Below are 22,393 nucleotides of genomic sequence, written 5' to 3'. Positions count from 1 at the left end.
CCATGGGTATTACAGGTCAGTATCTAATCTATAAACAACTGTATAATAATTTATCCCAACTTATGAATGTGCCAAGAACCAGAAAGAATATAGGGTCGTGTTTGACAATAATGTTGCTGGCATTTCTCTTTGCACATAGTGAATCAATTGCCCAGACTTACAACAGTTAGCCACTCCCAAGTTTAGCCCCTTTTACACCCTTCAAATTGTACAACAACAACAACAACAAAGCCTTTTCCCACTAAGTGGGGTCGGCTATATGAATCCTAGAACGCCATTGCGCTCAGTTTTGTGTCATGTCCTCTGTTAGATCCAAGTACTCTAAGTCTTTTCTTAGGGTCTCTTCCAAAGTTTTCCTAGGTCTTCCTTTACCCCTTCGGCCCTGAATCTCTATCCCGTAGTCACATCTTCAAACTGGAGTGTCAGTAGGCCTTCTTTGCACATGTCCAGACCCATTTTGTGGACGTGTTGATGCTTCACCGTCCAACATTTTGTGCCATACAGCATCGCCGGCCTTATTGCCGTCCTATAAAATTTTCCCTTGAGCTTTAGTGGCCTACGACGGTCACACAACACGCCGGATGCACTCTTCCTATTCATCCATCCAGTTTGTATTCTATGGTTGAGATCTCCATCTAATTCTCCGTTCTTTTGCAAGATAGATCCTAGGTAGCGAAAACGGTCGCTCTTTGGTATTTTCTGATCTCCGAGGTAGTGAAAACCCATTTGGAGCTAGAAATGTAGGGAATCGACCATACGTACTAGAAGTCCAAACGTGGTCGGTGTTGATCGGAAATTTGGTCTGAATGTGGCCAAATGGTCACGAGCTCTTGTTGAAAAATGTGCAAAATTTCTTCCAAACTTTCAGGGCTAATTTCTAATTTGATAGTTAACCAAAATGAGTGATTCAAAAGCTATTCTGAAGTTAGGAATATAGAGAAGAGACTCATACCCTTGGAAGGATTGATGGAGCACGAGGTTGGCCCGAATAATGGCTAGAGCACGAGGTTGGCCCGAATAATGGCTAGAAAGTGGCCAAATGACCACAGTTTTTGAAGTTTCCAGAAGTTTGGAAAATGTCCCTCGAGTTGTTTTTCTTGCTAACACCTTAACCAAAGTCATTTTTAATCACTAGCCAGGTAATGTAGACTATGTGGAAAGAAATTCAAAGGAGTCTCGGAGCTTACCTTCACCAAAGATGGCGATATGTCGTCAGAAATAGATGCACAGTTATTGCGCTATGCAAGAGAGGGAGAGGTGAAGGAAATTGGGCATGCATGTGTGTTGGTCCTTGGCCTTCCAGCCTCACTGTCTTTTGCAGAAGAAAATGGAAGAACGAAGAGATAGGTGAGGGATGAGAAGGAAATAAGGTGAGCGTTGAAATAATATAAGAGAGAGAGAGAATGAAGTCAATTTCTGATTGGTTGCCAACATTGAAGGAAAGGATGTGAGTGGTGGAGAGTGAAACCGGGAAAAGGAAAAGTTGAAATTGATTGGTGGATGAGATGGGGGAACACGGATCCCTTTTTGAGGAATGGGATTGGATGGATGGATTTTGTACAATTTAAAATGTACAAAATTTGCCTCTTTGACAGTGTTTTGATACTATAAATTTGTATGCACGTGTACAAAACACCCGTATTTAACGTACTTTAACATAGCGTAATTTTTTCGTTACAGATTTGATTCAAGTCTAACACGCTCTCACACATTCATAGCGAAGAGTATTAATTTAGTACGAAACCAGGAAAATGAAACTGAAAACTGAAAACCACGTCCACATCAGATTCTACTTTTGACCAAGTAAAATCGTCAACTCATACCAACGTAAAAGAAATCACAGTGAAAAATAGGGATTGTTCGTCACATGGTTCATTTACTAAAAATTCATGATCATTGGTCCCTTAACTCATAAAACGTGCATATATAGTCATTTTCCTCAACTCTGTTAAAACTTTCGTCAAAATGAGTCATGTACCACGCAAGTGAGGCTAAATCAAGGGGCAAGTATGGAAAACCAAGTGAAAAAAATTGTAATAATTGTCCCTTAACTTTAACTCAATTGATGAAATGATCCCTCAATGTTAATCCATTTAGAGCAATAGTTCCTCAACTCTAATCTAATTATAGCAATGATCCTTTAATTTTAATCCAATTGTAGTAATGGTCATTCCAACATAAATAATTTTGACAGAATTCTAACAGAATTGACGAAAATAATCATAACTGTACGTTATCATAAGTTAAAAAATCAAGGATCGTGAATTTTTAGATAAAAAACCATTGTTTCAATAGAGGGTTTTTTTTTTTTTTTTTTTTTTTTTTTTTTTTTTTGGTAAACTTTCAATGGAGTTAAAATTGATAAATTATTGCTACAATGACGTCCCCCCATGTTGTGTGAAAAAACGAAAATAAAACTCTCAGACGCTCCGTCCAGTCCCTCCACCACCACAACCAGCTGAGAGCCATCGCTTCCACTACCGTCCCGCAAAACCCACTGACCCAAGTAAGCTCCACACGCGCATTATCCACTCTTTCATCGCCGGCACCATCTTCCACAGCCTCCGAGCTCCGTAAGTACTTGGGCTACACCGCCCTCGTCCTGTTCAGCGCCGCCGCCACCTACTACTCCTTCCCTTTTCCGGAAAACGCCAAGCACAAAAAAGCCCAGATTTGGTGGATGGGATTCAGGAACATGGGATTACTCTACAGAACTTTCCCTCCTATCATTAGGGAGCAGCAGATTGGTGGCATTTTGCAGGTGGGATTTGCTTTCACATTGGGATTTATCTATACTTTGATTGAAATATATATATGTGAATGTAGTTCAGTTCATTTTTAAGGTACTGCTCTATTGGGAAAACTGTAAAAGGATACTGATGTGTGGATACTTTCGGATGTTTTTGTATTTATGAAAGTGTAGGGAAAAAAGGAGAGGATCAGTTATCTAGTTAAGATACAGAGAGGCATTAGGTGATTTTGAATCTTTCTAAATAGTTATGAGTCAACCATGGCAGAGATCAAGAAATATCATAAGTAACTCTTTATTGCTTTCATTGGTAGAATTATCAATTTGTATTCCACTCTGAAAAATAACTACATAAATATCTCCTGAGTAACACTTACAAATTGCAACTAGTTGATGGGAAGCTGAAAAGTATTGAGTGAGCCAACAATCTAATAAAATTTGATAGTAGGGTTTTACACATTTTTTATGGATGGCGAAAACACTTGGGATTAAGTGCTGGAAGATAATTGAATTATTTTCTCAAAGTTGTTTGATTGTAGTGGCTGGTAATGTGATACCTTGACTGGATTTCATCTTTTAAACTCGAGCAATACGATGTGGTGAAAACTAGAAACTGTTGATCACTGCACACACCAAAATTGCTTGTGGCTCTTAAATCTCAGAAGTCATTGATAAGTGAGGCTTAGCTGCAATACTCTCTCTCTCTCTCTCTCTCTCTCTCTCTCTCTCTCTTGATTGGTACAGGATCTGTTTGTTTACAGAATCTTTTTCTTTCCATCCTCAAGAAATTGCTATCCGAGAATAAACATGTGAAGTACCTTTACATTCCATATACCGACACTGTTGTGGTTGTGAAATGTAACCCTGTATCAAAATGGAAAGGTCCCCCGAAGTTCACACTCAAATATAGCAGTGCTGAAGCCATACAACACGTTCGAGATCTCTACAGGGAATGCCTCCAGAAGTACAGGTAAATTGTTCTCTGTTCTTGATCGATCATCTAATCTAGAAAGATATTCTCTTGTGGAGCTGAAGGACAATAAAGTGATGATACCAGTTCTGTTCAGCCCTTTATAAGCATTCATGCCAAATGTCTATCCTTCCTTTTAACAATTTTGTCTTTCCTTAATCCTCATATTCTATTGGCTTGGAATACATTGCAAGTGCGATCAAATAAAGACATCAAAGTACTACTAGAGCTATATGGCATGATAGGAACAAATTTTTTTTCATCATGTTCTTAAATGACTGCTCACTTTTGCTTTCTTTCTCTGTTTCAATTTCATTTCATTGACTTTGCAATTCTGTTTTCTTGTTACTGGGTTTTGAGAGTCTGCTTATAAACTAGTAAGAACTTTCTGATAGTAACTAATATAGACACATAAACTTGTGCCCAGTAAGCATGGTCAAACTTGGTTGGGATTTGTTTAACCAAGATCTACCGAGGTCATGAAATCCCATCTAATGGAACATTGTATGCTGGTTGGTGGGAACCTTTAACTAAAGGTTCATTAGTAAAATGAAGAACTATGAATATCAGAGCTCAAGTATTTGATTCAATGAGAGCGTCTGTTTACAGGATGCAAACATATTATACTAGGCAACTGTATCATTCTAAACCGCAACTGACCCTCCAGTTGGCTAATGAAAAACTTCTAACAATCCTTGTCTACTAGTTCAACACTAGCATTCTACTTGTCATTCTAACTCGTAACTGACCCTCAATTGGCCAATGCATAATTAATGAAACCCCCTCCACCATACATAGACATATAAATGAACCCTCCCTCCTATATTTAGAGAAAAGAACTCAACTATACTTTTTCCAAAACCTACACCAATTTACTTGGGGATCATTTTTGTGAGGAAACCTTAGAAGTGATAGTTTTTAGGTTTCAGAGATTGAGAGGATGATCATGTAAAAAAAATAAAAAATCCAAAGCCTCAGGTATCACTTAAAAATTTCTTGTATGCAGGCTCGACAACTGATTCATCTTTTAACACTACTTTCTTACAGCTTTCCGATTCAAAGATGGATAAGAATTAACTCAAAAAGATACAACAACAATAACAACAACAAAGGCTTTTCCCACTAAGTGGAAGATTAACTCAAGAGATATATGGGAAAAATTGGTTCATGAAATTACCCATGAAAATATATCATCCTCTCTTGTGCTTGAAGCTGGACTCATGGGGCTCTTAGTGCAGGCTGTCCAGCGCTGCTCTATTGGAGCAGGTGCAGGTATCTCATTCTTCTCGATGAGCTGCTTTATAGGTATAACATGGCTCACTGACCTTTTCAATAGGATTCTGAAAACGAAGAAGATGCCAAATGAGTGGCGAACGAGCACTTTGGTGCCTATCTACAAGAATAAGGGCGATGTACAAAATTGCATGAACTATAGGGGTATTAAGCTAATGAGTCATACAATGAAGCTCTGGGAGAGAGTCATTGAGCATAGATTGAGGCAAGAGACACGGGTTTCGGACAACCAATTCGGGTTCATGCCAGGGCGCTCAACCATGGAGGCAATCTATCTCTTACGAAGATTGATGGAACGATATAGAGATGGGAAAAAGGATTTACACATGGTCTTTATAGATTTGGAAAAAGCGTATGATAGGATCCCAAGAGACATTCTTTGGAGGATTTTAGAGAAGAAAGGAGTACGAGTAGCATATATCCAAGCTATACAGGATATGTATGAAGGAGCAAAGACTGCCGTAAGAACTCATGAAGGACAAACCGAAAGCTTTCCCATAACTGTAGGATTACATCAAGGTTCATCCTTAAGTCCTTACCTTTTTGCGTTGGTAATGGATGAGTTAACAGGACATATTCAAGATGATATTCCTTGGTGTATGCTTTTCGCAGACGATATAGTGTTGATAGATGAAACTCAGGAAGGGGTAAATGCAAAGCTTAACCTTTGGAGAGAAGTGTTGGAATCTAAAGGTCTTCGCCTAAGCCGATCAAAGACAGAATATATGGAGTGCAAGTTCAGTGCAAATGGAGGCCAAAACGAGTTAGGGGTGAGGATCGGAGATCAAGAAATAACAAAGAGCGACCGTTTTCGTTACCTAGGATCTATCTTGCAAAAGAACGGAGAATTAGATGGAGATCTCAACCATAGAATACAAGCTGGATGGATGAAGTGGAAGAGTGCATCAGGCGTGTTGTGTGACCGCCGTATGCCACTAAAGCTCAAGGGAAAATTCTATAGGACGGCAATAAGGCCGGCGATGCTGTATGGCACAGAATGTTGGGCGGTGAAGCATCAACACGTACACAAAATGGGTGTAGCGGAGATGAGGATGCTTTGTTGGATGTGTGGGCACACGAGAAAGGATAAGATTAGGAATGAGGATATCCGGGGTAAAGTAGGAGTAGCCGAAATTGAAGGAAAGATGAGAGAAAATCGGTTACGGTGGTTTGGACATGTGCAAAGAAGGTCTACTGACGCTCCGATTAGAAGATGCGACTATGGGACAGAGGTTCAGGGCCGAAGGGGTAGAGGCAGACCTAGGAAAACTTTGGAAGAGACCCTATGAAAAGACTTAGAGTACTTGGATCTAACAGAGGACATGACACAGGACAGAACACAATGGCATTCTAAGATTCATATAGCCGATCCCACTCAGTGACTTGGATTTTCCAAGTCTCCAACCGAGAAGTTTTCCTCACTCGGGAAATTAAGGGAACACTACCTCAACCTACATGCTCCACTCACAAAGCTTCAACATATAAGCTTCAACAAAAGAAAATTCAAAGAACTTAGCGAAGAAGGCTTTGGTGTATTTAACACAATACGTTGAAATGAAGGAAAACTTATTTATTGATATCCCCGATAAGTTACAAATATGTACATATACTTGAGTCAAAATAAACAAACAAGAGGGAGCCTTCACAAAGGTTGCTTAGGAGAAGTCTCAGCAGTCGGTAGAGCCCCAGAAAGAGAAGGCACCGGAGGGGGATCATTCGGAGCCTCAGTACTGGACAGAACCCTAGAAGGAGGAGGCATCAGAGGTTGATCATTTGGAGCTTCATTAAGCGGTACAGCCCCAGAAGACGAAGGCAATAAATGCCTTTGGAACAAACCCACAAATCTCTGATGATCAAGTAAAACCTGACCATCAGATTCCTTCATCTGGTCAAGCTTCCTCTTCATGTTTGTAGCATAGTCATGTGCGAGCCAGTGCAACTGTTTATTCTCATGCTTGAGCCCTCTAATCTCCTGTTTGAGACTCATCACTTCAGCCGCCAATGATTCAACTTGGCGGGTTCGAGCAAATAGGCGTTGGGCCATATTAGACACAGAACCTGCACACTGAACACTGAGAGCCAGAGAATCCTTAACAGCCAACTCATCAGACCGTTTGGAAAGTAGTCTGTTATCTTTGGGAGTGTGAAGGTTCCTGGCCACTACCGCAGCGGTCATATCATTCTTCATCATGGAATCCCCAACGGTAAGAGGACCAGTAGGGGAGACGAAGGATGGGCGCCTTATGTTGTCTGGAGAAGGCGAGACTGCCTCTTCAACAAGGTTCAAGTCAAAACGACAGTCGAAGGAGCCAGACATTTTCAAAGGTGTTGAAGAGAGAAGAGGTCGGACAAATCAAGATCTTAGAAGTGCAAGAATGGAGCTTCTACTGGTGGATATTCAAGTGTGCTTTGGAACTTAATGTCAGCCCCTATAAAAATCTGCACTCGACGAAGCTTCAGAAATCGAAGAGGCGCCTGCTCAGAAATCGAAGAAGCGTTTGCTTTCTCAAAAGCTGGGCTGCTCAGAGACCACGAGGGTCGATCTCAGAAATCGAAGAGGCTTGCTTTCTCAAAAGCTGGGCTGCTCAGAGACCACGAGGGCCAATCTCAGAAATCGAAGAGGCACCTACTTTTCCAACCTTGTCAGCACCTGTCACACGCACACTCAGCTTTGCGGAAATTATGGGCATTCTGTCGAAGATTTCTGGCGAAGTAGAAAGCACATGAATCGTACTGTTCAATCACCCACTTCCCACACGCAACAGTAGCTCATGGGTACCACAGATAACTTTGCCAAAGTTCTCTGACAAAGTTGAGACACATGAAGCTTGCAGCTCCCACTACATCGCTCTGACCAAGAAGGGTAAAAGAATAGCAAAGAAACAACACTAACAAAGTTTAGACACATAAATTTTGAAGGTCTAGCTACCATATTATTACCCACAAGGGTAAAGGAACAGTACCACTGCTGGATAATTGGAAAGTCCCGGTGTGTCAACCTCTAGCAAACATGCCCAACCTTTACTCACATTCGAGAAAACACTCCCAACAAGATTGCTTGCTCCAAAATCGAAGAGGCACCGCCCTCCGAATCTCGAGAGCCAGACTCCCAACATGATTACTTTCTAAAAAATCGAAGAGAGGGTAAAGGAACAGTACCACTGCTGGATAATTGGAAAGTCCCTGTGTGTCAACCTCTGTGCTTCGTGGCAAGGTAGATTAGCAAACATGCCCAACCTTTACTCACATTCGAGAAAACACTCCCAACAAGATTGCTTGCTCCAAAATCGAAGAGGTACCGCCCTCCGAATCTCGAGAGCCAGACTCCCAACATGATTACTTTCTCAAAAATCGAAGAGACACCGCTCTCCGAATCTCGAGAGCCCAGCAAGATTGCTTTCTCAAAAATCGAAGAGGCATCGTTCTCCGAATCTCGAGAGCTAGATCCCCGACAGGATTGCTTGTTCAAAAACCGAAGAGGCACCACTTTCCCAACTTCAAGAGCTGGATCTCCTTGGATAAAGCTTGTCTGTAATCTTCACACGCAACATCAGCTTTCCAGATACTACAGACCACTTTTTCAAAGTGCTCTGACAGAGTTAAAACATGTGAAGCTGGCAGCTCCTACTACCGTGCTATGACCAAGCAGGGTAAAGGAATAGCATTATTACTTGATGTTAGGGAGACTCCTATATATGTCGACCTCCATCCCCAATGGACAGGCAGACCTGCAAAAATGCTCAACCCTTCCTCTTATCTGAGAGGGCACTCCCAACGAAGCCTTTCGAAATATTCAGCTTTCTTTCCCCCTGATAACACCTCTGTAAACAAGCTATACTAGAGCAAGAATATCTCATATCATCAGGGTTAAAAGCAAGAGTATCCCATATCGTGCTTTTTCCATGTCTTTTCCTTTGGCCTTGTTCTTCCTGCAAGACAAGGAGAATGAGAGCAATCAGTCAGCACTTGGAATCAAGCTTCCAGCCAGGAACTGACTGCCTGGAACCCCTTACCTGATTACTTACCTGACATTGCTCTCGAGTACTCATCTTCAACATCTTATGCTTCCAGGGAAGATACCGCATCTGCCTGAGGAACAGATAGGGCAAGTGAGAAGGATACAAGGAAGCATGTGGAGACAAGCGTAACAGCACACGTGCCGATACATCCACTACTCTGTCAAAAGCAAAAGTATCCCATATCAGCAGGGTCGAACGTACTCTAGATTTGATGGACTTGTTTTGACCCTCAAATTCTTCAGTCGGCCTTATACTCTAGAGGAAACCAGAAAACCCTCCAGCCCAGTTCAAGAATAAGCCTGTGGAAAGTTACTTCTTCAAAAGCAAAAGTATCCCATATCATCTCTTCTCATTTTTCTTCTCTTTATCCTTCATGCTGCCTGCAAGATAGGGAGAATGTGAACAATCAGCCGGAGCTCTGATTGCTTACTTTGTCTGTCACCTCTTTCAGCAGATCCCCTAGCTCGGCGACTTGGGGGACTCCTACTACATGGTTTGTATCGCGCTTGACCAAGGCTGAAACTACAAGTAAGCTTCAAGTGAAATTGATACATTACCTTGTGCATCTCCACCAGTTACAGATACCACCCCTGGATGGAGGAAGAGTACTTCCAGAGAAGATGCCACGTCTACCTATGAGACAGATAAGGCAAGTCAAGACGATACCACACTCCGGTACTTAGAAGTTTCGTGGTTACGAGATCATTCTCCCACAATATTTCCTAATGTCATTTGTACTAAATCATTCACTTGTACTCACTAAAGGAGAGCTTGAACCTATGTACTTGTGTAAACCCTTCACAATTAATGAGAACTCATCTATTCCGTGGACGTAGCCAATCTGGGTGAACCACATACATCTTGTGTTTGCTTTCCTATCTCTATCCATTTATATACTTATCCATACTAATGACCGGAGCAATCTAGCGAAGATCACAAAAAGTGACCGTTTTCGCTACCTAGGATCTATCTTGCAAGAGAACGGAGACTTAGATGGAGATCTCAACCATAGAATACAAGCTGGATGGATGAAGTGTAAGAGTGCATCCGGCGTGTTTGTGTGACCGTCGTAGGCCACTGAAGCTCAAGGGAAAATTTTATAGGACGGCAATAAGGCCGCGATGTTGTATGGCACATAATGTTGGGCGGTGAAGCATCAACACGTACACAAAATGGGTGTAGCGGAGATGAGGATGCTTCGTGGGAGGTATGGGCACACGAGAAAGGATAAGATTGAGAATGAGGATATCCGAGGTAAAGTAGGAGTAGCCAAAATTGAAGGAAATATGAGAGAAAATCGGTTCCGGTGGTTTGGACATGTGCAAAGAAGGCCTACTGACGCTCCGGTTCGAAAATGTGACTACGGGACAGAGGTTCAGGGCCGAAGGGGTAGAGGAAGACCTAGGAAAACTTTGGAATAGACCCTAGGAAAAGACTTGAGTACTTGGATCTAACGGAGGACATGACACAAAACCGAGCGCAATGGCGTTCTAGGATTCATATAGCCGACCCCACTTAGTGGGAAAAGGCTTTGTTGTTGTTGTTGTTGTTGTTGTTACTTTTCATAAGAAAGGAGGAGGCTAATTTAGTAGAATCATTTCTGGAAAGAATTTCCATTTGTTATTCGTCTTTGTTTTGAATCCCAAGGAAAGTGGTGGATTAGTTATGAGAGATTTTATTGGGAAGAGTAGTAGGCTCACTTGGTTAGTTGGAACTCTGTTTCTCAACCTCAATCAAAACGGGTTTGACCTTTGAGAATATTTGATGTGAGGAATATTTCTTTCTGGTCAGTTGGTTTTTGGGATTTCTTTCATAGCAGAACTCTCTGGCAAAATTGGACAAAAAGGTTATATGAATTGCATGAAAACAGTTAGGCTTGTTCAGGGTCTGATGTGGTGACTTCTAAGTGTCCTTGGGAGGCTATTTCCTGAGAATATCATGACTGCATCTTTCATTAAAATTTGATGGCGGATTCCCTTTGATTCAATCCTTAATCTTGTTTTCTTACCTTGGAAAAGATAAAAGATCTTGGTTCCTGATTCTTTGGGTTTTCTAGCAAAAGCACTTCTTTGAGAATTTGATTGATGGCTCATTTTGTTTCCTATCAGGGAAACAATATAGAATTTTATTGACGGGTTGATTATTTCATTATCAGATTTTAGGGTTTATGGTTCATTGTTTCATATAAAAAAGCCCCTTTGTGCTGTTATGTTGATTCATCTGTGCATTGCAGTTAACTATTTACACGTTACTTGCAGGGTAGTTCCAGATAAGAGTGAAGTAGACATGAATGTGCTCTCATTTACTGAGTTAAGAGATAAACTACTCGCCCTAGATCCTCTCGACAAAGATCACGTTGCAAAGGTTAACCAAGCTGAGGCTGAGTTCTGGAAGAAGTTGGAGGGATACAGAGTGGGATAGAGTGATGAAATTTTGGGCTTTGATTGTGGTGGTCAACAGTGGGTCTCAGAGACTTGTTTTCCAGCAGGAACCCTTGCCAAACCAAGCATGAAAGACCTTGAATACATAGAAGGTATAAAGCAGCTCATCGAGAAGAATGAGATACCTGCACCTGCTCCAATAGAGCAGCGCTGGACAGCCTGCACTAAGAGCCCCATGAGTCCAGCTTCAAGCACAAGAGAGGATGATATATTTTCATGGGTAATTTCATGAACCAATTTTTCCCATATATCTCTTGAGTTAATCTTCCACTTAGTGGGAAAAACCTTTGTTGTTGTTATTATTGTTGTATCTTTTGGAGTTAATTCTTATCCATCTTTGAATCGGAAAGCTGTAAGAAAGTAGTGTTAAAAGATGAATCAGTTGTCGAGCCTGCATACAAGAAATTTTTAAGTGATACCTGAGGCTTTGGATTTTTTATTTTTTTTACATGATTAAGCAAAGCTTGATATATTAATTGGTGGGAAAAATCTTGCCGGGTTTAGCATTAGGATATCTCCTTTAGGTTTAACTGAGAGTTAGTGACGATGTTCAAGTTGAATATCAGAGTGCACAACGAACAAGACTAACAAAAAAAAAGGTCGTACCCAGTGCACAAGGCTCCCGCTTTACGCAGGGTTTGGGAGAGGTGAATGTCGGCTAGCCTTACCCCCATTTATGGAGAGGCTGCTCCCAAGTCTCGAACCCGACTAACAAAATAAGAAATATTATTGATATCAAATGAGAATGCCGAAACGGCTACAAAACCCTAAGATGCTACATTGTGACTAACTTGATTCCTCAAACTAAATTACAAGCTCTATTTATAGAGCAATAAACCTAAGAAACCCTAATGCGTAAATGTCAAAAATACCCTACTACAAAATCAAAACAAATCTCTAATTAATTTCCTAAATAAACCTAATAAATTCCAACAGTTCATGCTGATTACTGGTTTGTGTCATGGTCCTAAGAGGAACTTGACATGTTTATTGAATAGGTAACACAACACGACTTGTGTAACCTGTTAATAAAGGGATTTTAACCAGAACCCATTTACCTGTATAATAAGCCAATATCATCATCTCATTGATGAAATGACATGATGCAACCCACTATATAGGTCACTATAACATGTTTACAAGAATTCAACCTACTTGACTTGTATGTCATGTTTGTATAAGAAACCAAAGTTTATCAGTAAATATATAACTAAAAGAAAATACAAGTAAGGTGAACAAGATGCTTAACTAATTCGATAACCTCAAAGAGAAATGCAGAATACACTCAATACAACACTCCTCCACCCCTCCCCAATCAAGAAAATTGTAGTTAAATATTAAACATCAAACAAGAACATGACTCAATATGCGTACCAAGATATAAGTCATCACTCCCTGTTACACTTATTAGTGTTTGATTTCTGGATTGAGTTTCTTCAATGGAAAAAATGAAAGCAGAAATGTATAGAGAGGAAGAGATTAGAGAGCCATGGAAGCTTCAAGGTTCATTGGATTCCACTCTCACCAAGCAAGAAACTCGGAGAGTATATATTACCGTTAAAGGAGAGTGAGTAACTCACTCTCTCTCTCACATCATTACAACTCAATCACAACCATCCATTTGTAAGTCATCATGTAAGAAGCTTACACCTATCATGAGCTATGACTCATTACAATCTAATCTAGATGCCATATGGAATATGATCCAAAGGCTCACATTACATCTTACCACTTGCATATAATAAAACCAACATAGCAAATACATTTTTACACCAATACTCCCTTCTAAATGTTTTGCTAATTTCATTCCAAGTGCAGCTCTCAAATACTAAAACCGATCCTTAGGAAGAGCCTTGGTAAAAATGTTTGCCAATTGCTCCTCTATTCTGCAGTAGTTCAATTCAATGGTGCCATCTTGAATAGCATCCCTTATGAAGTGATATCTCCTGTTGATATGCCTTGTTTTCTGGTGGAACACTAGGTTCTTGGACATGGCTATGGCAGAGGTGTTGTCACACAACAAAGGTGTAGCCTCCACTTGTTCCTCTCCAAAATTAGATAACACAAACCTCAGCCACATTGCTTGTGTTATAGCTTCTGCAGCACTTACATATTCAGCTTCTGTAGTGGATAGAGCCACACTACATTGCTTAACTGAAGCCTAAGAAAATATCCCTAAGCCAAAGCTGAATGCATAGCCCGAAGTACTCTTCATATCATCCAAGCTTCCTGCACAATCATTATCACAGTAGCCTATTAACACCACAGCTTTATCGTTCACATACTCAATCCCAAAATTCAGTGTCCCTTGTACATATCTTAAGACCCTTTTAGGTGTCCCCATGTGTTTTCCTGTAGGTTTATGCATAAATCTTGCTAATAAACATGATGCATACATCAAATCTAGTCTAGTAGCTATTAGGTATAACTACCAACCATTTTTCTATATAAGCCTTCATCAGCATCCTCACTTCCATCAACCTTAGATAGCTTCTCATTGATTGCAAGTGGAGTCAGTCTTTTAAACCAAACTTCTCAAGTACGGACTTGGCATATTTCTTCTGATGGATAAATATGCCCTTATCAGTTTGAATTATGCCTAAACCAAGGAAATGGTGCAGCATTCCCAAGTCTGACATCTCATACTGTTTCATCATATCCATCTTAAACTCTTGAATGATTTCATCAGAACTCCTTGTGTAGATAATGTCATCTACATACAGAGACACAATAAGCACTGAATAGCATCCCTTATGAAGTGATATCTCCTGTTGATATGCCTGGAACATTGGGTTCTTGGACATGGCTATGGTAGAGGTGTTGTCACACAGCAAAGGTGTAGCCTCCACTTGTTCCTCTCCAAAATTAGATAACACAAACCTCAGCCACATTGCTTGTGTTGTAGCTTCTGCATCACTTACATATTCATCTTCTACAGTGGATAGAGCCACACTGCATTGCTTAACTGAAGCCTAAGAAAATATCCCTGAGCCAAAGCTGAATGCATAGCCCGAAGTACTCTTCATATCATCCAAGCTTCTTGCCCAATCATTATCACAGTAGCCTATTAACACCACAACTTTACCGTTCACATACTCAATCCCAAAATTCAGTGTCCCTTGTACATATCTTAAGACCCTTTTAGGTGTCCCCATGTGTTTTCCTGTAGGTTTATGCATAAATCTTGCTAATAAACATGATGCATACATCAAATCTAGTCTAGTAGCTGTTATGTATAACTACCAACCATTTTTCTATATAAGCCTTCATCAGCATCCTCACTTCCATCAACCTTAGATAGCTTCTCATTGATTGCAAGTGGAGTCAGTCTTTTAAACCAAACTTCTCAAGTACGGACTTGGCATATTTCTTCTGATGGATAAATATGCCCTTATCAGTTTGAATTATGCCTAAACCAAGGAAATGGTGCAGCATTCCCAAGTCTGACATCTCATACTGTTTCATCATATCCATCTTAAACTCTTGAATGATTTCATCAGAACTCCTTGTGTAGATAATGTCATCTACATACAGAGACATGATAAGCACTGAATAGCATCCCTTATGAAGTGATATCTCCTGTTGATATGCCTGGAACACTGGGTTCTTTGACATGGCTATGGCAGAGGTGTTGTCACACAGCAAAGGTGTAGCCTCCACTTGTTCCTCTCCAAAATTCGATAACACAAACCTCAGCCACATTGCTTGTGTTGTAGCTTCTGCAACACTTACATATTCAGCTTCTGCAGTGGATAGAGCCACATTGCATTGCTTAACTGAAGCCTAAGAAAATATCCCTAAGCCAAAGCTGAATGCATAGCCCGAAGTACTCTTCATATCATCCAAGCTTCCTACCCAATCATTATCACAGTAGCCTATTAACACCACAGCTTTACCGTTCACATACTCAATCCCAAAATTCAGTGTCCCTTGTACATATCTTAAGACCCTTTTAGGTGTCCCCATGTGTTTCCCTGTAGGTTTATGCATAAATATTGCTAATAAACATGATGCATACATCAAATCTAGTCTAGTAGCTGTTAGGTATAACTACCAACCATTTTTCTATATAAGCCTTCATCAGCATCCTCACTTCCATCAACCTTAGTTAGCTTCTCATTGATTGCGAGTGGAGTCAGTCTTTTAAACCAAACTTCTCAAGTACGGACTTGGCATATTTTTTCTGATGAATAAATATGCCCTTATCAGTTTGAATTATGCCTAAACCAAGGAAATGGTGCAGCATTCCCAAGTCAGACATCTCATACTGTTTCATCATATCCATCTTAAACTCTTGAGTCGTTTCATCAGAACTCCTTGTGTAAATAATGTCATCTACATACAGAAACACAATAAGCACACCTGCATCACTGAATTTAGTATACAAAGTAGCTTCACTTTGATTTTTCTTGAACCCAGACTTGTTGAAGTATGTATCTATCTCATCATACCAAGTTCTGGGAGCTTGTTTCAAACCATATAAAGCCTTTTTCAGTTTGTAAACTTTGTCTTCTTGCCCTTTGACTTCAAATCCCTATGGTTGTTCAACATATACTTCCTCATGCAGTGTACCATTTAGAAATGCAGATTTGACATCCAATTGGAACAATTTCCATTCCTTTTGGACTGCCAATGCAATTAAGGTTCTAATGGTATCAAGCATTGCCACTGGTGCAAAGGTCTCATTGAAATCAACCCCAGGCATCTGAGAGTATCCCTTTGCCATTAATCTTACCTTGTTTTTCTTCACTGAGCCATCCAGATTAAGCTTTGTCTTATAGACCCATTTGACACCAATTACTAGTTTATCAAATGGCCTATTGACTAACTCTCATGTGTCATTCTTTTCTATCATTTCAATCTCTGTAGACGTAGCTCTTCTCCAAGCTTCATCCCCTGATGCCTCTTCAAAACACTCAGGTTCTATTACACAGAAATTGCACCTCTCATACACTTCATTCAAGCTCCAGAACTTAAGTGGTGTGTGATCATACTCTTGTGGTCCAGTGTGACTCACTTGTTCCCTTTGACTTGGAGGAGAAACAATAACTCGTTCTTGTTGCTCCTATAATGGTTTCGTTGACCCTAAAAACTACCAAGCCTACGTGGCGCGCAGACCGAGTAATCTATGAGCTAACTACGTCCTTCGATTGAATGCGGGGTGTGCCAACTCGTCGGCCGAGTTCGTCCGAGGAGTAAAATGGGTTGATGTTGCGTTGGGTACGCGGCTGACTTCTATGTCTTGCGATTGTGATCGAGGAAGGAACACGTCTCGGCCTCTTGGGTTCTCGAACCTGAAGACAAGGCTACTATTCTTACGAAGTTCACAAATCGTCGTCGTTGGATTCAGTTACAGTGATGGTATTCGTCAGAGTAAACTCACGCTTAATCGACATCAAAGTGTAAGGGCACAAATACTCAAAGTGGATACAAGTCTTAACAGTAAACGTGGTTTAGCCGTCGAAGTGCCGAACTCTAAATCCCACTTGAGAGTATCCAATCATAAAATAACTCGGCGTGCAATGTGCCGAGCCCAATAAACCGTAACACCTCACTTCGCCGAGAAGGCTGATGAGATGACCTCGACCAATAAGGATTCGAAAATCCTCCTTGACCGAGACTTGGATAGGTAACCAGTCGCCCTTGACGCAGTGCTATCTATGTCGACTGAAGATGCTGTGAGACCGTCTGATTCTACGGCGACAGTGCTGTTTATGCCAACTGAAGATATCACCGGTTGCCTTCACAGTGCTGTTTATCCAAACTGAAGGTGTGTCGGCGAAAAGAGAAGAAAAAAATCTGAAGGTCGTTGAGAGAATTTGCGCAGGGCAGTTGTGTGTTGAATTGGAGGTCCTTTGAATGTTGCACCAAGTCTTATATTTGTAGTATTCATTTTTCTGCTTGGGAAGGTCTGATAATATTGTAGAGTTTAATTGCAACTCTAATTCCTAAAGTTGATCCGCGTCAAAAGGCAAGCATATCTTCAAATTGTAGTTCATGACTTCAACTCTCTAATTGTTGCTGATGACCACTCATTTATCCCATGCATAATCATAATAAATGAAACTCTGACCACTTTATCTTTTATGCACCTACAGTCACACCTTAGACCTTATCACATCAATCAAAGCTTAATCCCATCAAAATAACCACCATTATATATATAACTATATAGTTTGGGAGATTTTTGCACGGCATAGGCTGATGGGCATGCAGACTATACAGCCTACATATATATATATATATATATATATATATATATATATATATATATATATATATATATAACTTGTAGCTTTTCACACGGCATGCAAGTCTTCCATCATCTGACAACATCCTAGCTTGCTTAGGTCCTATCCACCATTATCTTCGGCTTGCAGATCCATGTTAGGCCAAGTGAAAAGTCCAAGAATCTCTATAATTTATTTTGTACAAGAAAACTAAGATAATTTATTAAAAGATAATTATTATGATTAAAAACCATCATATTATCTCTTAACAATAGCAAATTATCTTAACTTTCTTATCTGACGATTAAGAACCATGTTTACTCAACGGCCTCGATTGCTTGGGCTGATGGTGTAAAATCGGGCCCAAACAGGTTCTGTGCATTCCAATTCTTCATCATTCAATGCAATTTCAACATCACTCCCTTCATCTTCATATACTTCATTTGAGACTGAAATTGACAAATTTTTCTTAGCACACGATTTCCAGTCCCTACAAGAGTTCTCATCAAAGATTACATCTCTAGAGATAACAATCTTATTGGTTTTTGGATTGAACAACCTGTAACCTTTCTCACAGGTTCCATAACCAAGAAAAATGCATTTGACACTTGTTGCATCCAGTTTTTGTCTCATCTGTGATGGAACTTGTGCATAGCATAGAGATCCAAATACTCTTAAGTGTTTCACTCCAGGCTTCCTTCCACTATAAGCTGCAAAATGAGTCTTCTTATTCAGGGCTTTGGTAGGACATCTATTGAGAATATAGACTGCAGTGTTAACTGCTTCTGCCCAAAATTTAAATGGAATACCCTTCTCTAACAACATGCATTTATCCATTTCTACAATGGTCCTATTTCTCCTCTCTGCAACACCATTCTGTTGAGGAGAATAGGCCACTATGAGCTGTCTTTCCAAACCAAGATCTTCACAAAACTGAGAAAATTCAAGTGAAGTGTACTCTCCTCCCTTGTCACTTCTTAATCTTTTCAGTTTGTACCCACTTTGTAGTTCAACAGTTGCTTTGAATTTCTTGAACACACTAAATGCCTCAAATTTACTTCTCAGAAAATAGACCCATCCCATTCTGGTACAATCATTTGTGAAGGTGATAAAGTACTTGTTTCCAGATTTGGTAGGTGTTTGCATTGGTCCACATATGTCAGTGTGAATCAATTCCAATGATAAGGCAGCTCTCCACTTTGTTTCTTTAGGAAAAGCATCTCTGGAATGCTTGCCAAATGCACATCCCTCACATACTATGGTATTCACTTTCAGCTCAGGTAGTCCAGTTACCATTTCATGTTCTTGTAGCTGTATTAGAGCATTCATGTTTAAATAACCGAGTCTTCTATGCCATATCTCAGCAACTTGCCCAACACTAGCTCTCATGGCAATTTGGATTCCTGGTTGCAACTTCAAGGGAAAGCTTCGATTTCCTTTCATAAGGACCTTGACAACAAGGTTAGAGCATGTGAAATCATCATAGATTCTGACTTCAATTCCCCCAAATACAAGGTAGTACCCATGCTTCATCATATGTCCCACACTCAACAAATTCTCTTTCAAACCAGGTCTTAACATTATCTCCCTTATGTACCTTTTGCCTTGCTTAGTTTCAACCATTAAATCATCCTTTTCAACCACATCAACCAATTGTCCTGTGCCCATCTCAACTTTTGGCAGTGACACTTCTATCTATATTCACCAATATCTTCTCTTCCTGTCATGTGGTTACTACTGCCATTGTCAACATACAAAATGTCTTCACCTTTCTTCACAGCAGCTGACATACAAACATAGAACATAGTTGGATTGTTCTCCACTTGACCGACATAATTTGCCTGTTGAGTAGCTTTCTTGGACCTACAATCCTTGGCAAAATGTCATGGCTTATCACAGTTATGACACCTTGGTTTCCCCTTGAACCAACACTCTCCAAAATGTAATTTGTCACAGTATTTGCAAGGGTTCTTGGCTCCATCAGAGGGTCCAACAAATTTCCCTTGCTGGTGCACAGGTCTGTTATCCCACTTCTTACCCTTTGTCTTCCAATTCTTTGTGGGTTTGAAGTTTTGATTTGCATTATAATTGTTCTTCCTGGGAGCTATACTTAAGCTAGCAAACGCTTTCTCAATACTGTTGTTAGAATGCCTCTCAATTCTTTGTTCATACCCTTTTAGAGTCGCAACTACATCCTGCACATCAACTATCTCCAAATCCCTAGTATTTTCAATCACAGCTACAATACTATCATAGGATTTAGGGTGGCTAATTAATAAATTCTGCACAATTCTTTGATTTCCAATATCTTCACCATAACTTTTCATTTGTGTAATAAGATCAAGTAATCGCACAAGATACACAGAGAATGTTTCATGCTCACTCATGCAAGTATATTCAAAATCACGCCTTAAACTTTGAAGTTTCAGGGATCTCACCTGTTTGTCTCCAATAAACTCTTGCTTCAGTACATCCCAAGCTTCCTTTGCCGTCTCTAGTATGGCGATCCTTGGAAAAATTTCATCTAACACAGCTCCTTGAATGATGCCGAGAGCCTTAGCATCTTTGACTATGTTCTGCTTCAAGAGCTTAAGCTACGTTGCAGTGAGCTCTTCTCCTCTTTTCGTCGGAGGACCATATCCCTTCTCAACCATATCCCACAGATCGTGAGATCTGAATATGGTCTTCATCTTTATCTGCCAGAAATCAAAGTTTTCTCCATTGAAAACCGGTGCCCAAAGATCAGCACCACTTGATCCAGCCATATTAGACTTGTTATCTAGTAACCTAGAAATTTTCAGAGCTTTCTTCGGTCGTAACAACACCCAATTCTCCTTCGAGTTCTGTCGCTGCCAACCACGTCACAGTTTCACGCCAAGATCGAGATCGAACTTGGCTCTGAGGCCATTTAGCGTTTGATTTCTGGATTGAGTTTCTTCAATGGAAAAAAATGAATGCAGAAATGTATAGAGAGGAAGAGATTAGAGAGCCATGGAAGCTTCAAGGTTCATTGGATTCCACTCTCACCAAGCAAGAAACTCGGAGAGTATATATTACCGTTAGAGGAGAGTGAGTAACACACTCACATCATTACAACTCAATCACAACCATCCATTCTTAAGTCATCATGTAAGATGCTTACACCTGTCATGAGCTATGACTCATTACAATCTAATCTAGATGCCATATGGAATATGATCCAAAGGCTCACATTACATCTTACCACTTGCATATAATAAAACCAACATAGCAAATACATTTATACACCAATAACACTGAGGTTCTGACACTTTTGCCTCAGATATTTAGTACTGCTTAATGATTTTTTTTTTTTTTGTTTTTTTTTTTTTTGTCAAGTACTGGTATAAATTATAATGATTTGACGTTCATATTTTAGATCTCAATCTGGTTTGGGCAACAAATAATTTGTAAAACTTTTGAGGACCATGATTCAGTATTGAGGTTGCTTGACCAAAATTGAAACCCGCATCAAGTTTCAATCACATTCAGTTGCGTTGGCTTCCTTCTTTCAGCACTTTCTAATCTGCTTTAGATGCAGCCCTTGGATAGAGTTTTGTTGTGGGCTTTATGGTATACATGCTCGGATAATTATTTACCTCGCTTAGCAAAATGCTTTTACCGACTGCAATGCTCATAAGTCAAAGCTGTTTTTAATTTTGCAACAGGTTGGTATAATCATGTACCTTCCTACAACGATCCCCGCCAAAGAAAGGAAATTACAGAAGAGTTGTTTCACTACAGGCGACTGACCCATACACAATTGTGGGATAAGTATTCCGCTTATGAACACTGGGCTAAGATTGAGGTACTAAATTCATCTTACGTTATTATCTTCTTAATCTCTTTATAAAAAGATGTTGCCACCGTGATATTACCAAGTCCCAAATACTTTTTTTAGTTTCTGCTTTTCTTTACCCACAAAGTCAATACATTTTAAAGGGGTCATTCAAATGCGCCCTGAACAATCAATCTTTCTATGGGAACAACTAGAGTAGCATACGTGGGTTAAAATTGTGTTGACTATGAACCTCCTCTAAGGAATTCCACCCATTTATCTCTGTAAATTGGCTCAATACAAGATGTTATATTTTTCAAGCATTTACACGTTTGTCATGTGCAGGTTCCGAAGGACAAGGATGAACTTGCCGCTCTCCAGGACAGACTAAGAAAGCGATTTCCAGTTGATGCATACAACAAAGCTCGAAGGGAGTTGGACCCTAACAGGATCCTTTCAAATAACAAGCTGGAAAAGCTTTTCCCGTTATCAGATACCGTCTGACAGCCATCCTTCATTGGTTAGTTATTCATTAGTGCCTTCTTCTACTAAAATTTGAATGCATTTTATCTCCAAACTTTTTGCCAAACCTGCCTTGAGATATGGTGTGGTGTGTTATTAAGATTATAGATTACAAAGCTGAAGCCTTTTTGACACAGCCTTTGTTTTCCGGCCTAGATGGCCATTGGAGAGAAGTATTGTTTCTGGAGCTTGCCTGAAAAGGTAAAATTAGGTTTCTGCACTCTTCTAATAAGCAGTACAGTATGAGTTTGCTTGATAGCAGTTGCATGTTTGTTTGAAATGTTGGAAACTGTCAAATTTTTTGAATTAGGTTTTTATGTACAATCTTGAAGGCTGGTTCATCAGGATAGTGTTTATAATTTGTATGCAGCAT

At 40.0% G+C, this 22,393-nt stretch overlaps 1 protein-coding gene and 1 long non-coding RNA gene across 2 annotated transcripts; one reads left to right on the top strand and one right to left on the bottom strand.

The window, feature by feature from the left end:
• Positions 1 to 100: 100 nt before the first annotated feature.
• Positions 101 to 1,353, bottom strand: LOC114820204 (uncharacterized). The gene is made up of 3 exons (XR_011573951.1): positions 1,188 to 1,353; positions 953 to 1,107; positions 101 to 877 (listed from the first exon to the last, which is right to left on the bottom strand). It is a non-coding gene; the product is annotated as an uncharacterized lncRNA (long non-coding RNA).
• Positions 1,354 to 2,401: 1,048 nt separating this feature from the next.
• Positions 2,402 to 22,269, top strand: LOC103454610 (L-galactono-1,4-lactone dehydrogenase, mitochondrial). The gene is given in 6 exon segments (XM_029090654.2): positions 2,402 to 2,761; positions 3,511 to 3,719; positions 11,290 to 11,692; positions 21,389 to 21,413; positions 21,416 to 21,528; positions 21,844 to 22,269. Coding segments are annotated over 6 exon segments (990 nt in total). The 5' UTR covers positions 2,402 to 2,680; the 3' UTR covers positions 22,003 to 22,269.
• The last annotated feature ends 124 nt before the right edge of the window (positions 22,270 to 22,393 follow it).

The sequence above is a fragment of the Malus domestica genome, chromosome 12 (genome assembly GCF_042453785.1).
Source record: "Malus domestica chromosome 12, GDT2T_hap1".
NCBI classification, from domain to species: Eukaryota; Viridiplantae; Streptophyta; class Magnoliopsida; order Rosales; family Rosaceae; genus Malus; species Malus domestica.
The sequence above is the reverse complement of the archived record's forward strand: the minus strand, read 5'-3'. Positions and strand labels throughout refer to the sequence as shown.